The 13,679-nt window shown below is 34.5% G+C and overlaps 1 protein-coding gene across 4 annotated transcripts in view; it reads right to left on the bottom strand.

The window, feature by feature from the left end:
* Window positions 1-13,679, bottom strand: part of Diaph2 (diaphanous related formin 2) — a 678,308-nt gene that overhangs the window by 356,337 nt on the left and 308,292 nt on the right. For all 4 annotated transcript variants that reach the window (XM_021152792.2, XM_021152793.2, XM_029473659.1 and 1 more), the window contains one exon: window positions 3,401-3,640. In XM_021152792.2, coding sequence (XP_021008451.1) covers window positions 3,401-3,640 — 240 coding nt within the window. The remainder of the gene's footprint in view (window positions 1-3,400; window positions 3,641-13,679) is intronic.

Here is a 13,679-nt window from a genome sequence, read left to right as displayed (position 1 = left end):
AGGTGAGAATTCTTTGTTTAGCTCTGAGCCCCATTTTTTAATGGGGTTAATTGATTTTCTGGAGTCCACCTTCTTGAGTTCTTTATATATATTGGATATTAGTCCCCTATCTGATTTAGGATAGGTAAAGATCCTTTCCAAGGCAACATTTAACTAGGGGTTACTTACAGGTTCCGAGGTTCAGTCCCTTTTATCCAAGGCTAGAAACATGGTACTTTCCAGGATGATATGGTGCTGACAAAGGAGTTGACAGTTATACACTTTCATCCTACTGTAGCCAGGAGAGTACACACTGTCTCCCACTCAGCTAGGATGGTTTCAAATCCCACCCCCACAGTGACATAGTTCCTACAAAAAGGACACACATACTCCAATAAGGCCCAACATAGTAGTGTCACTACGTGGGCCAATCATGTTCAAACTCTCAGAGTCACTTTTGGTTATAACCTTCTGATGATCCATATTTATGTGTTAATGTAGATAAATGTATAGAGAATGCTTGATATTTTGGAATATTTTCAGGACATGTATATTATATATGCTATTACACTCAGAATTTCAATGGCTAACAGTGAAACATAGTACAATCTTGCAATGTAAATTCAGCTTCATTTAAATCAATGGTTCTCAAACTTCTATTGCTGCTTCATAAGTATAATGTAAACCACTCTTATGAATCATGATGTAAATTTCTTTGACTTCTGACTGGTTTAGGCAAACCCTGTGAAAGAGTCATTAGACCCCCAAAGGTATCATGACCTATACGTAGAAAATCACTGATTTAAAAACTTTTCATATTTTTTGTTTTTGTTTTTTTTTTCTTTGGTTTGGTTTGGTTTTTTGAGCAGGGCACATCAGTTTGGTGACTCACAAGAGATAATTCACTACTGAAATTAACAAAGCATTTTATTGTCACTGTATCCATTCATGTTACTTGGCATTTCGGTTAATCCATTTTTTTTTCCTTTTATTCCTAAATAACATGGCAGTGAATTTTGAGCATCCAAATATTTTATATTATGCATTGAAACACATCTGATAACATTTAATTATTTACACCATGCTTCCTTTTACAGGAGATGAATATTTTAATGTGTTTTAGAGTTCTTGTAAAAAGCAGTAGATGGTAATTTTAAATCAAAGAAAAAGATTTATCATTCGAAAAATTTACGTGAAAAATGGTATCACTTTTGAAGCATAATCAGTATTTTTCAGAATGAATTCCCTCTGCAATTTGTTAAAAAAAGAAAATCATCCAAGTAATCTTTTATAAATCAAGTTTAACAGCAATTCTAGCTAATCTCGTATCAGTGGTAAGTTAATTCCATCTTTAAAAGATTACAGATCTAAGCTAACTATTTCTATTCACTTCAGTAAATTTTTGTCATTTTAGACAGTTACATCTAGTCAGAATACTTTGTATTTTAGGAACTACTTTTTATTCCTAAACATTGTGGGAATATCATGCATGTATATAATACTTCTCTGTATTAATGACATGTATTTTCCCCAATGTGTTTCCCAGATGATAAAAATCCAACTGAAAGTGTGGCAGAATATTGTAAAATTTTTACTTTTTTTTCCTTTAGAATACCTATTACTACATGATAGTATTTCCCCCAAGACGATTTTTTATTTTATTTGAAGTTGGCAAAAATCTTTGTGCTAAATCCTTTGAGCATACCTCTAGTGATAGATGTCAGATCAGTGCTATATGGAAAAACTTTTATTTGACAGGTAGATGACAGAAAGAAATCTCTCTATCCAAAATACATGCCATAAGTATAAAATCTTTCTGTGAGATTAGTATGATCTTTTGTTCTTTTATATATATGAGCTGTTCATTTTCTCTTCAAGTAATCATTTACATAATAAATTTGAATTTATTTGGCAGTTTGAAATTGGCATATTTGTTCAAATTAGAAGAATTTGTTTAAGATTTTTATATATAACTTAAATGTAATATAGATATATAAAGTATGCTTTAAATATGTGTAATAGAAGTTTCTGACATTTTCTTTAATATTCAATATTTTCATAATAGTAAAGTAAATGTATGGATTTATAAACTATACATAGGGAATATAATCAAACCAATTAGCATCCTAGTAAGGTAGGATGGGATACATGTCCTATAATTGAATGAACAACCCTGAAGTAATTTTACCTTATAAATACAGATATAATTGTTCTTATTTATTGTAAATATTACCTTATTCTACATGATATTGTCTGATGAAATGATATGTTCCCTACTACTACAAGAAGAGGGAATAAAAAATAATCTGTCGATTTTATTGTTATTACCTTTTTTAATATCTAAGAAATATCAGGAGTAAAGAGATAGTCAAAATCTCATTATACATACATATATATATATATATATATATGTGATTATATATCATTATTATCATTTATAAATGCTATCCCCCCACACACAGACACACACATATAAATATATACATATATATATTATTCTAATATATATATTAGAATTATCACAGTCAAATAATTTTTCATGCATATCAAAATGATAGTTTCTGGATTTGCAACTGGCATGGGTTAATGTATGAAAAATAAGATACTTTATACCATGTGGGATTGTTGTTAAAATATGTGTCTAGAAGTAGCCAAACCTCTGCAGTGTTTTCAGATATGAAAGCGGAATAAACTGAAAGCTTGGGGAGTTGTCAAGGAAAAATTACTTCTCTTCAGACACATTTTCATCTCAAGCTTCCTCAAAGGGCTTCACCTCAGAATCTTTTCAATTGTCTGTGTATAACAGACAGATCTTTTCCTTAAATAAGTTGGCTTGCCCTGCTTGGACACATATGATCACTGTGGGTATTCTCTGTTTTTTTGTCTCCTTTTCATAAGTCTCAAAAATAATAAGATTTGTCCAGTCAAAGGAGTAATATTAATATTTCATTTTTAATGGTCTAGGCTGCTATTGTGATAATCAGTGTGTTCCTAGTTGCACAACATTACAAATAAATAGTTTTATTTTCATAGAGTAGACTAATCAAAGCATATCTGAAGAAAAATTACTGATTTCTTCATCTAATTTAAGTCTTCAAAATACTTTCTAGAGACATAAAATAACCACAAACAGTGTGGAATATTAGGGTAAATCTATTTTATCTAGACAAATTTTATAGGGTATCTATTCCCTAGTAAGATTCAACCAGAAAGACATAAACAAAAAGGACTTTAGTGTTTTGAATTTTGTTTCAAAAATATATAAAAAATATTTATTTTACTCAATATATAGTTTATATGCTTTCAACATCACTCCAACTACATGTGATTTAGAATTGATAGATTATTTCCATTTAGTTAATTTCAGCTCACATACCAAAAACTGACTGTTATAAATTAATACTATAAAATGGTGTCTTACCTTACACAGAAAGTTAATCTTAAAACCTAGAGACTGGGCATTCCTGGAGCCTGAGTTCATGTAGTTTCCAACCAGAAGAATCAACTCTAAGAGTCTCTTAAAGCTTTCACTTTTCTTCAGTTCTTCACATGCAAGAGTTACTGCTATGATGCTTGGTTTGATGTTGTTGACATGTTCTTCAAAGGTGAGTTTGAAAAGGATGCTCGTGAGACGAGGACGTAACATTTTCACCGTGCTCATCTATAAGATAAGGAATCTCTGTGAGAACATCTTTTTATACTGTTCTTTCACCTATTTATTGGGGATAAACTCATGGACAATATTCCAAGTCTGGCCAGTTCTCTCTGACATTGAAAATATACTGCTTTTGTTTGTTCTAAACTTTCCAAGGAATATTTAGGTAAAGTTTAAAAAACTCAAAAGAGGTCAGGTTTGTTAAACAAGAAACAGAATCATGATTATAACCTAAATAAAACACAGCTAAGTGTAAACAGCTTCTACATGTTAATTGTAAAGCCTTTCGTCATTCGTAGCATACAAATGGACAAAATGTGTTCCTGAGATAAAGTAGGAAAACATATATGTATGAAATTGAGCTAAGTGCATAGAGGTTGTACATGATGGCCAAAATACAACCAACTTTTCTTTTTTTGTTGTTTTTATTTTTGTTTTTGTCTTTCAAGACAGGGTTTCTCTGTGTAGCCCTGGCTGTCCTGGAACTCACTTTGTAGACCAGACTGGTCTCAAACTCAGAAATCCACCAGACTCTGCCTCCCAAGTGTGGGGATTAAAGGCGTGTGCCACCATGCCTGGCTACAACCAACTTTTCTAAAGAAAGTATCTGCCCGTATAATGTTGTAGTCAAAGGAGTAACTGGGATGAATCATTTCATATTTTTGTGCTTAGTATTTATATTCATCAAATTTGGTGAATATTTAAATATGTCCTAAAGGTTTTTCACCTGCATGTCAAATGTCAGTGTTAATAATACATTATTCAAAATTTTCTTGTTGGTTTTATTCAAAAACAGTTCAACTTGTGTTTTAATTATATTTTTGTCAGAGTCCTAATGCACATTTCAAATTCTCTTTGGTATAACTCCAATAATAATTATTTTGAGGTTTGAATTTCCGTTAGCTCCAGATTATTTAATTAGTTTTAATTTACCAAATGAAATCAGAGAAAGGGATGGGTGGAGACTAGGTACCCAGGATTGTTTCTGCACACACAATGAATAGAAATCATTAAATATGCTAATTATACTCAATTTGGCACATCACTAAAATTCAAATGCTGAGCACAGACTAGGCACTGAGATATCTGCAAGCAGCATGAAATTCATGGAAAGCATGAACAAAAGTTCTTTGGTTTTAAATATGTTCTCATTTTGTAGCCAAAGTTAGTCTTCAACTTTTGATCTTTTTTTATCTCAGTGTTCGGAAGAGCTTCACATGCAATTGCAGCTCGGAGGAACTGTTTTTAAAACATACAGCACCCTTCCATTGTACATTCTGTCATGCCCCATGTGATGAGGTTTCAAGTACATGTTCACTAGCTGTTGGCATGATTTTGGAAATTTGTGGTACCTTAAGAAGTATGACTGAGCGGGGTGAAGTGACTTACTAGGTGCAGCACTTGGAAAGGTACAACTGTCACAAACATTGTTTCCTGGCCTACTGTGGTGTGGACAACTTTTGCCACATACATTCAACCATCATTAACTGATCTGCCCTGCCATGCCTTCCCCTGAGATGATGGACTTAAATCTGAAAACATAAGCCAAATAACCCTTGTCTCCCTTCTGTAAGATAGTTTGTCACATTTATGAGAAATGTACATACTTCACATTCAATAGCTACAGTGAATTCCTGGGTAAACTATGATGGCTATAGTAGTGAGGCAAACCACTTCTGAGGCTCACCTTTTACAGTAACTTGCCTAGTAACTGTGGGTATCTGTCTCTCTATGTGAACAATTGACTTCTATGAAGTCTATTACTTCATACCATTTCCTGGCAGATATATAAAGTAAATGAAGTGACTCTTGCCCTGCTTCAGTATTTATATACCTCTCAACACATTGGACTATTCTGTTTCAAGTATACAAATTGCCCTCATGTTTCATGTTTCTTCCGTACTCTCTTGGCAAACACTAAGCACACTACCTATTTTCAGTTGCTTATATATATATATATATATATATATATGGAAAAATGTGAAACAGACATGTGACAAGTACTGCAGGAAATAAAACAGACACAATTCTAGATAGGCAAAGACATCGTAAGTTCAAGAGAAGTTTCCTGGAAGAATTAAACCACTGCAATATTTAATAAGAACTTCTTATTAGAGAAAATAATACACTAGTACACTAGTGTTTCAGTGTGTTTACATATATGTAAAAGAGAACACATAGGAAAGAGACCTAAAGAATAACTGAGAGTATTTATATGAGAACTGGTTCAGAGGTTGAACAGATATGTTTTCATAACTACAGGAATGTTACACAAGAAACTGCATGTAGTCCATGTAAAGTAAATGAGACTGGAAAAGTATCACTTTAAAGTCTGTGCCCAACATGTACAAGTCCCTCTGTGTATGCATGTGTAGAAAATCAAGTTTCTGTATGTATTACTACTTCACAATGTATCAATCTCCATATCTCTCCTGAAACCATTTCTTCTTTCAGTTTATGCAAAACTGGCCTGCTACAGTGAGTGCTCTGGATGTTGTACACCATCATATACATTTATGAAACCACCTTCTATGACTACTTTCTTGTTTGTGTGATAAAATACTGGATCAAAAGCAGCTAAAGGGAGAAAGGGCTACCTTGGAGAAAGATTCATCATAATAGGGAAGGCTTGGTAGTGGGAGCATTAGGTGATTGGTCACATTGTACTTACAGACAAGAAGTAGAAAGAAAACAATGCTGACACTCATCTCTTTTTCCTCTTTTCTTTTCTTACTTTATTCAGTCCTGTACCCTAGTCTAATGGAAAATGCCATCTACTTTCAGGGTGTGTTTTCAGCTTCTAGTTAGCATCTCTCTGCTAGGTTGGAATGTGTAGAGATCATACAGGAACCAGTCCACCAAGGTAGCATCGGTGTAAAATCAACAAGGAATGTAAACCTCAGCCAGATATGCATAAGCTTTCAGTCTTGTTTAAGTGCTAATAACACATATGTACATTTATATTTTATTCTATCTTGACTCTATATTTCAATTCTTGGCATAAAACCTCAGAGTATGAATTTGATTTTGTTCACTTTTTAATATTGCCTTCAGCAGAAATAGTATAGCTAACAAGTATATTTTAGTAAGAATAGTTATAGCAATAACAACAGTTAACATTTATTGAGGATTTTCTGTCAGACATTTTTCTGCATGAATGATTTAATTCTCCAAAACATCCGAGGAAATGTGTGTTGTCATTGCACTGCAACTATTTATGTGTGATGCTTTGAATGAGAAATACCTCCATAGGCTCAGGTATTTAACACTTGTTCACTCTTTGGAAAAGCTGTTTGGGCAGGCTTATGAAATATGCTTTGCTGGAAAAATTGCATCACTAGGGGCAGACTTTATGTGTTTATAGTCTCACGTTACTTCCTGTTCAATCTCTACTTTGTTACTGTGGGTGTGTATGTGTGTTCTCAGGGCTGACCTACTACCTGTCTCTACCACATGGATGAAAACTAAAAAAAGAAATAAAACTTAAAAACTTCAGAAGTTGAAGTTGGTATAGAATTGGTGAGGTTTTGCTTGTTCATTTTGTTTCACGGCTTGTGGGAAGATGAATGTGCTTGGGATCTGCTGTGATATAAACAAAAGGAGGATATATCAAGGACCAAGAGAGACAGCAGAGGCAGACAGAATGCAGTTCAGCAATAAAATCAGTCAAAAATAATTTTCTGGGTGTAATTATCTACCTATTTTTCAGATTGTCACTTTTTAAATCTGAAAACTTAGGAAAATTATTGTGATTATTTTTCTAAGTTGTGGGAAGGTAGAATGAAAGATACTTGTTGCAAATATGAACATTTACAAGAAAATACTGTTATTCTGCATGTTGTAATTATGATTGAAGTGAGTTTGGTTGGTGCTTTTTTTATGTACCAATACTACATTTCTTTTTTTACTAACAAAGACACTATTAGCTACTGCTTATTAAGATTTTCAATGTTAGACTAAAATTCCAATTATTATAATCGCTCATGCAACACTGCATATTGATAGTTTTTACCCACATTCTTTTGTTTGTTTTTTATTTTTTGAGACAGGCTTTCTCTGTAGCCCTGGCTGTCCTGGAACTCACTTTGTAGACCAGGCTGGCCGAACTCAGAAACCCGCCTGCCTCTGCCTCCCAAGTGTTGGGATCAAAGATACAGATTTTTAAGTTTTGCAGTAGTGAACCCAAACTCTAGTTTTGTCGATTTATAGCTATGTGACTGTAGTGGTTATTCCTGGTTGTCAACTTGACTATATCTGGAATTAACTACAATCCAGAATTGGAAGGCTCACCAGTAACCCTAATCTGGAGGCTAGGAGATAGAAGTTTCTGACCTGAATCTTGGTATGGAGATCTTGAGGCATAGTAGCTATAGATTCCAGAAGATTAATACAGAGAGATCTCTGAGTTCAAGGTCATCTGGCATTAAAGGTGTGGTGGCACACACCTTTAATCTGTGCTACACCTTCTGCTGGAGACTATATAAGGACATTGGAAGAAGGAAGGCTATCTCTCCTTCACCTCAGTGTGGGACTGAGCAACTGCTAGATCCTTGGACTTCATTCACAGCTGCTACTGACCATTGTTGGGAGATGGACTGCAGACTGTAAGTCATCAATAAATTCCTTTACAATATAGAGACTATCCATAAGTTCTGTAACTCTAGAGAACCCTAACTAATACAATGCAAAGTTAGCTAGTGTTTCTCAGCAAAACACATTCATTAAATTATTTTTGCATGTTCCATAGGACATAAATGGGATATTATATGGAACATGTCTGTGGTGTCAAGTGATACCATTTAAGCACAGGAAAATAGTTGCTGTTGTTAGCTTCATCTTCGTTATTAATCCTTAGAAACCCCTAGCAAGAAAGACACAGGATCTTAATGTGTCTGCCAAATATGAGATAAAGTCTTTTTGGATCCACAATTAAGTAATGTGTGTCTGTGGTAGTTAATGAAAAATGTGGCTCATTATCCACTGGCTAGACTGAAAATATCATGCTCCAGTTTTCCTACACAATATACATAATATATATTTCTTACCGTATTAAAGAAAATCAAGAGACTGGAGAGAAAGTGACCTCATTTGCGGATATCATTATCAATCAATTACTCTCTCCAGAACACATCAATAGGGGTTGTTTCAATCTTAAGTGTGAATTCTAACAGTTTGATCAGTATGTATTGATGGGCAAAAGCTGATTTGCCATCAGAGGGTTTGGCTTTTTAAAGGAGTAACATGGATAGCCATGGTTACAAATAATAAGGAGCTACATCCCCAGCCAAATATACAACTATTAAAAGGGTCATGTCTCATAGAGGTGCTTGAGTGTTCCTAAGTGATATAAGTAAATAAAGCACAGACTCTGCTGAATGTATGCTTTATTTGCTGTTGAGGTCCCTCACAGCATTTTAGTTGACTGGCATCCTTTATTTTATAATTCATTTCTTGAAGTGATGTGGGATGCTGACCAGGGTGTTGTATTATGTAGGGGATTTATTTGTGTTGCAAGTTACTTGTCTATCAAATCACATCAAGTGACTCTCATTTTTCAGCTTATGTGTACTATATTAAAAAAATGCATTGACAGCTTTAGTGAGAGAACTACAAGTAGGTTATTTCCCCAAAGAGCTAGGTACAGTTTCATTGATGTAATTTGAATTGTATATACTTCATAACTATAAAGCTGGTGAATATAGATCTAATAGCAAAATACCACGAGAATGCATAGAAAAAATAAGAAGCATCAGTGCTAAGAATGATGCATGAATGACATAACCTTTAGGGTTATTTACCTCACCTTTGATTGATGTCTATCATATCTGAATCAAACAGAAACTTTAGTCTTTGAAATTAACAGAATCTGTTCTGTTATTATCCAGTTATTACATGGATAGAGACAATCATTATTAAGAGGTATTATTCACTGAATTTACAAAAGGTTTATTCTTATTTTACTATAAACAGGAGGGATTCAGGGACATTAAAGGATGGATTTCTCTTTGGTTCACAGTTAAATTCAGAGGCAAAATTCTGTCTGGAGTTACAGCGATGAAGCAGAAACATTTGGGATGCTCTGTTAAATGAACAATTTTCTTATTTTGTAACACACAATCATTTCTTCAAGGGCAGGAATGCTTTTCTTTATTGCTTTACCCCGTGCACTAAATCCAGTACCTAGAGAAAATAATCAATACAAGAATTCCTGGTGAAGGTAGAAAAAGGGAATGTTTTCGCGTTAGCTGTCATGAGAGATGAGGGCCATGGTTAATCTGTGAATTGAAGCTTTAAAAAATAGAGTGGTGAAAACTGACTCTACATCAGAAAAATAATGATGTGGTGATAGAGAATATTTCCCCAAAGATAGTGATATGTGGAAATTATGCATTGAGAAACATCTACTCGCCTTTAGTATGGAACAGAACACAATAACAATGTCTGCCCCCAAAGACACTGTAAACTCAGAGGATTCACACTAAGAAGTTGAATAGGAATTTCAAAATATTCTTGTCAAAACACCTATTTGAGGCCACAAATGACTATTAGAACTACGGTGAAGCTGTGCTATTTTATCAGGAAATTAGACACATAAGGGAATAAATAAGATGATGAAATTTTGATATTTTAAAATGTAATGAAAAGTAATCATTCACAAAACTGAACTACCATGAATAGTAAATTTTCAGGTGGTTTGATTTTTGCCTTGTTTTATTATAAAAGGTGACAGCAACAAACAATCCTATCATGAGAATGGATTAATATGAGAAGTTAATGAAATGACCATTAATATAAATACAGGGATTTGTGAATGACTCATAGTGAATTTTCTCTCAATTAATCAAAAATTATTAAGATGCCCTTTCCTCAGATAAAATTATCAACATCTACAAGTGAAAGCTGGCATTCATATGTGCAGACAAATGAAACCAGAAACAGTTGAGCGTTGCTTGCTAAAACACTGAACACACTGATTTCCAGCAAAATGAAGAAAAATGTGATTTTTTTTCTAATGAATATGCAAACGCAGAAAATGATGTAATACTAACAAAACCTACAATTTTCCTTTTAAACTACTTGCTTTTGATATAATAAAGAGGGGGACGGATGCTTTTTACCAGTCTCCTTTTCACCTGGTTAAGCTTTCTTTATTAGGGTCTGTAAGCTCTTTTTAAAGTCTTTAAAACAATTAAACCAAAAGCTGCTTATAGTTGCGGTTCTAACTCTTCCTTTTCCTTCATTTATTTGTGCAGAAGAAGTAAGAAAAAAATAGCATTGTTCTGTCAGTAATATCACATAATCTGTTCTGTTCATTAATGATTTACAACTATGAAGCTATCAAAACATCTTTTTCCCTCTAGATTATAGCTTGAGAATGTTTTTAATTGAAAAATATGGGTAATTTTGAAGTCAGAAAAACAAAAGTACTGATTACTAAGAGAACTAATTATTGCCTTCTCTCCTCCGAAGACATGCTAGTTTAATAGATATACACAGTATGGGCCTCTGTCCCCAGTGCAAGACAAGTGGGAATTTCCATAGCTCTGAGGTTTGAGAGCAGCTGAGCTGCAAACACACTCAGAAGCATCTAAAAGCTCCAGCTGGGGGTTCTGACTGTCAGAGCTTTCAAAGATCTGTACTGTTCTTCCAGTAAAGGTACAGCACATAATTACAATGGGTGTACCAAATTCAATTCCGTAGGAGGTAGGTTGAAGGACAAGTCAGTGGGAAGCAAGGCAGCCAATCCATTCCTTTAAAGATGAAGATTATTGATCACAGAAGGTACAGGAAGGAGCATGTCCCTCTAGCTGAGAGGTCCGCCTCCACAGACGGAAGGTCTCCTGCTTGATTTTGTTTGTTTCAGTTTAATCCCCTTTTTTTCCTCCCAGTTGATTACAAGTGATTATATGCAATCCAAGGTTGTGACAGTTCAAAAAACAAAAGGTTAGAGAAGCTCACAACACAGGGTCTGACTCAGGTAAGTTTTATTTTATATCCGTGAAAACATATCTACCATTTTGTGGATTTCATTGTTTCTTATTGGTAGTGATATTTTAATCAATATCCAAGAACTAATCTCATGTATGACACCCATCTTTCCCTGTTGATGAGACTCCATTTTATCTAGGGGGTTATATATTAATGGAAATTCTATAGTGTACTGGACAAGTGGTACTGAAATAAAAGCAATAATGAATTTGTCACTGGGTGAAAAAAAGCAAGACAAAAAAAAAATCAATTAAAATGTTTAAATCTGTCAATGTTAAAAACTGTTAGAACTGAGAGTAAGACAGGAGAGGAAAGAATCCACTGTAATTTGTATCTGGGCAAACATATTCAGCAATTATTTGGTAGGTACAAATCATGAGAAATATCAATATGTCTCATCTACTTGTATAACTTATAACCTAGAGCACATATTTAACTAATATTTAACTAGTAACCTCAAAATAACTTATTAAATTATTACTTAAATTATCACTTTCTAGAAAGGAATATTTTATTGGTTACTTTCTTTATTTACATTTCAACCCTTTCCTTGTTTCCCTTCTGTAAATCCCCTATCCTACTCCCCCTCCCCCCTCTGCTTCTATAAAGGTCCTCCTTCACCCTCCCACCTACTTATACCTCCCTGACCTGGAATCCCCCAATACTTGGACATTGAGCCTTCCAAGGACCAAGGGCATCTCCTCCCACTGATACCCAGCAAGGCCACCCTCTGCTACATATGTGGCTGGAGCCATGGATCACTCCAGGTGTACTCTTTGATTGGTGGTTTAGTCTCTGGGAGGTCTGGTTGGTTGATATTGTTGTTCTTCCTATGGGTTGCCAAACCCCTTCAGTTCCTTCAGTCCTTTAACTCCTCCATTGGGGACCCCATGGCAATGCTAAGATTTCAAGAATGAGTTTCAAAACTATTGGTAAAGACTGGGAACTAGAGATGATAGCACATGCAATGATTCTGAGAAGGAAAAAAATAAGTTCACACCCCCAACAAATGAAATTCAATATGTATGCACACAGTGAGCTCAGTGCACAACAAAGTTTAATAGCTAAAGCTAAGAAAGGTTGGCAGCATGAAGACAAAATGGGCCTGAGAGGCTAAAATCAGTTAATACTGTGGTGATGGCTAGGAACAGGTCTCTGTTGGTTAGTTGTTTGCTATATGAACAAGTACCTTAGTTCATTTCCCAGTACCCATGAAAAGACACAGATTCATGTATCCATAACCCCAGCAAAGAGGACAGCAGAGAAAGTCACTGAGGAGGCCAGCATGTGGGAAATCTGGGCTCATTCATGAGCAACAACAGCATTAATTCAAGAACAACACTGACTAGGTACATATGTGGTTACCTAAGAGGTCAGGACAGGAGGCTGACAGGAGCACATAAATGAAGAGACAAGTCTGGGTGATACAAATACAAAGCAGCTTTGGAGGCAGAACAGACACAGGAGGTCCAGAAGTGCTTTTGTCATGTCAAGGACAAGAAAGAGTTCATGGGAAGGGAAAAGAATGGAAAGACAGGCAGAAGAAGAAATGTAAGAAATGAAAGAAAGGAGGAAAATGTGGTGCTTGAACCTTATTTTCTGAAGTCAAGGAAACACTGAAGGGTTTTGTATTGAAATTATAAATAGGAGTTTTTAATAAGAATATCCTATGCAATATTGGCAATGGGTGAAGAAAGCTGAGGCCATGGGTTTTATCAGGTTGAGGATTCTCCTATTAATGCTTTCTTCACGTTGGGCAGCTGACATAAATCAAAGTCTAAATAGGATGATAGTATAGTCTCACAGAGCTAATTTAATTGGATAATATTTTAGTACATGTTTTACTTTTCTGTCCTTTTAAAGTCTCTGGCTCACACTTTTGTATGAAATATTCCTCATAATTCAAAAATATTTACTGCCTATTTTACAGAGACTTACATAAATTTAAAAGGCTAAAGTTATTAGTAATTACTATTAATTAATTATTAGGGTTATTAGTATAAATTAAGAAGAGTGTGCCTAAAGTTTATTTGGTAAGTCTCAATTGATTTTCTCT

The sequence above is a fragment of the Mus caroli genome, chromosome X (assembly GCF_900094665.2).
Source record: "Mus caroli chromosome X, CAROLI_EIJ_v1.1, whole genome shotgun sequence".
NCBI lineage: Eukaryota > Metazoa > Chordata > Mammalia > Rodentia > Muridae > Mus > Mus caroli.
This window is presented reverse-complemented; position numbering and strand designations above follow the sequence as displayed.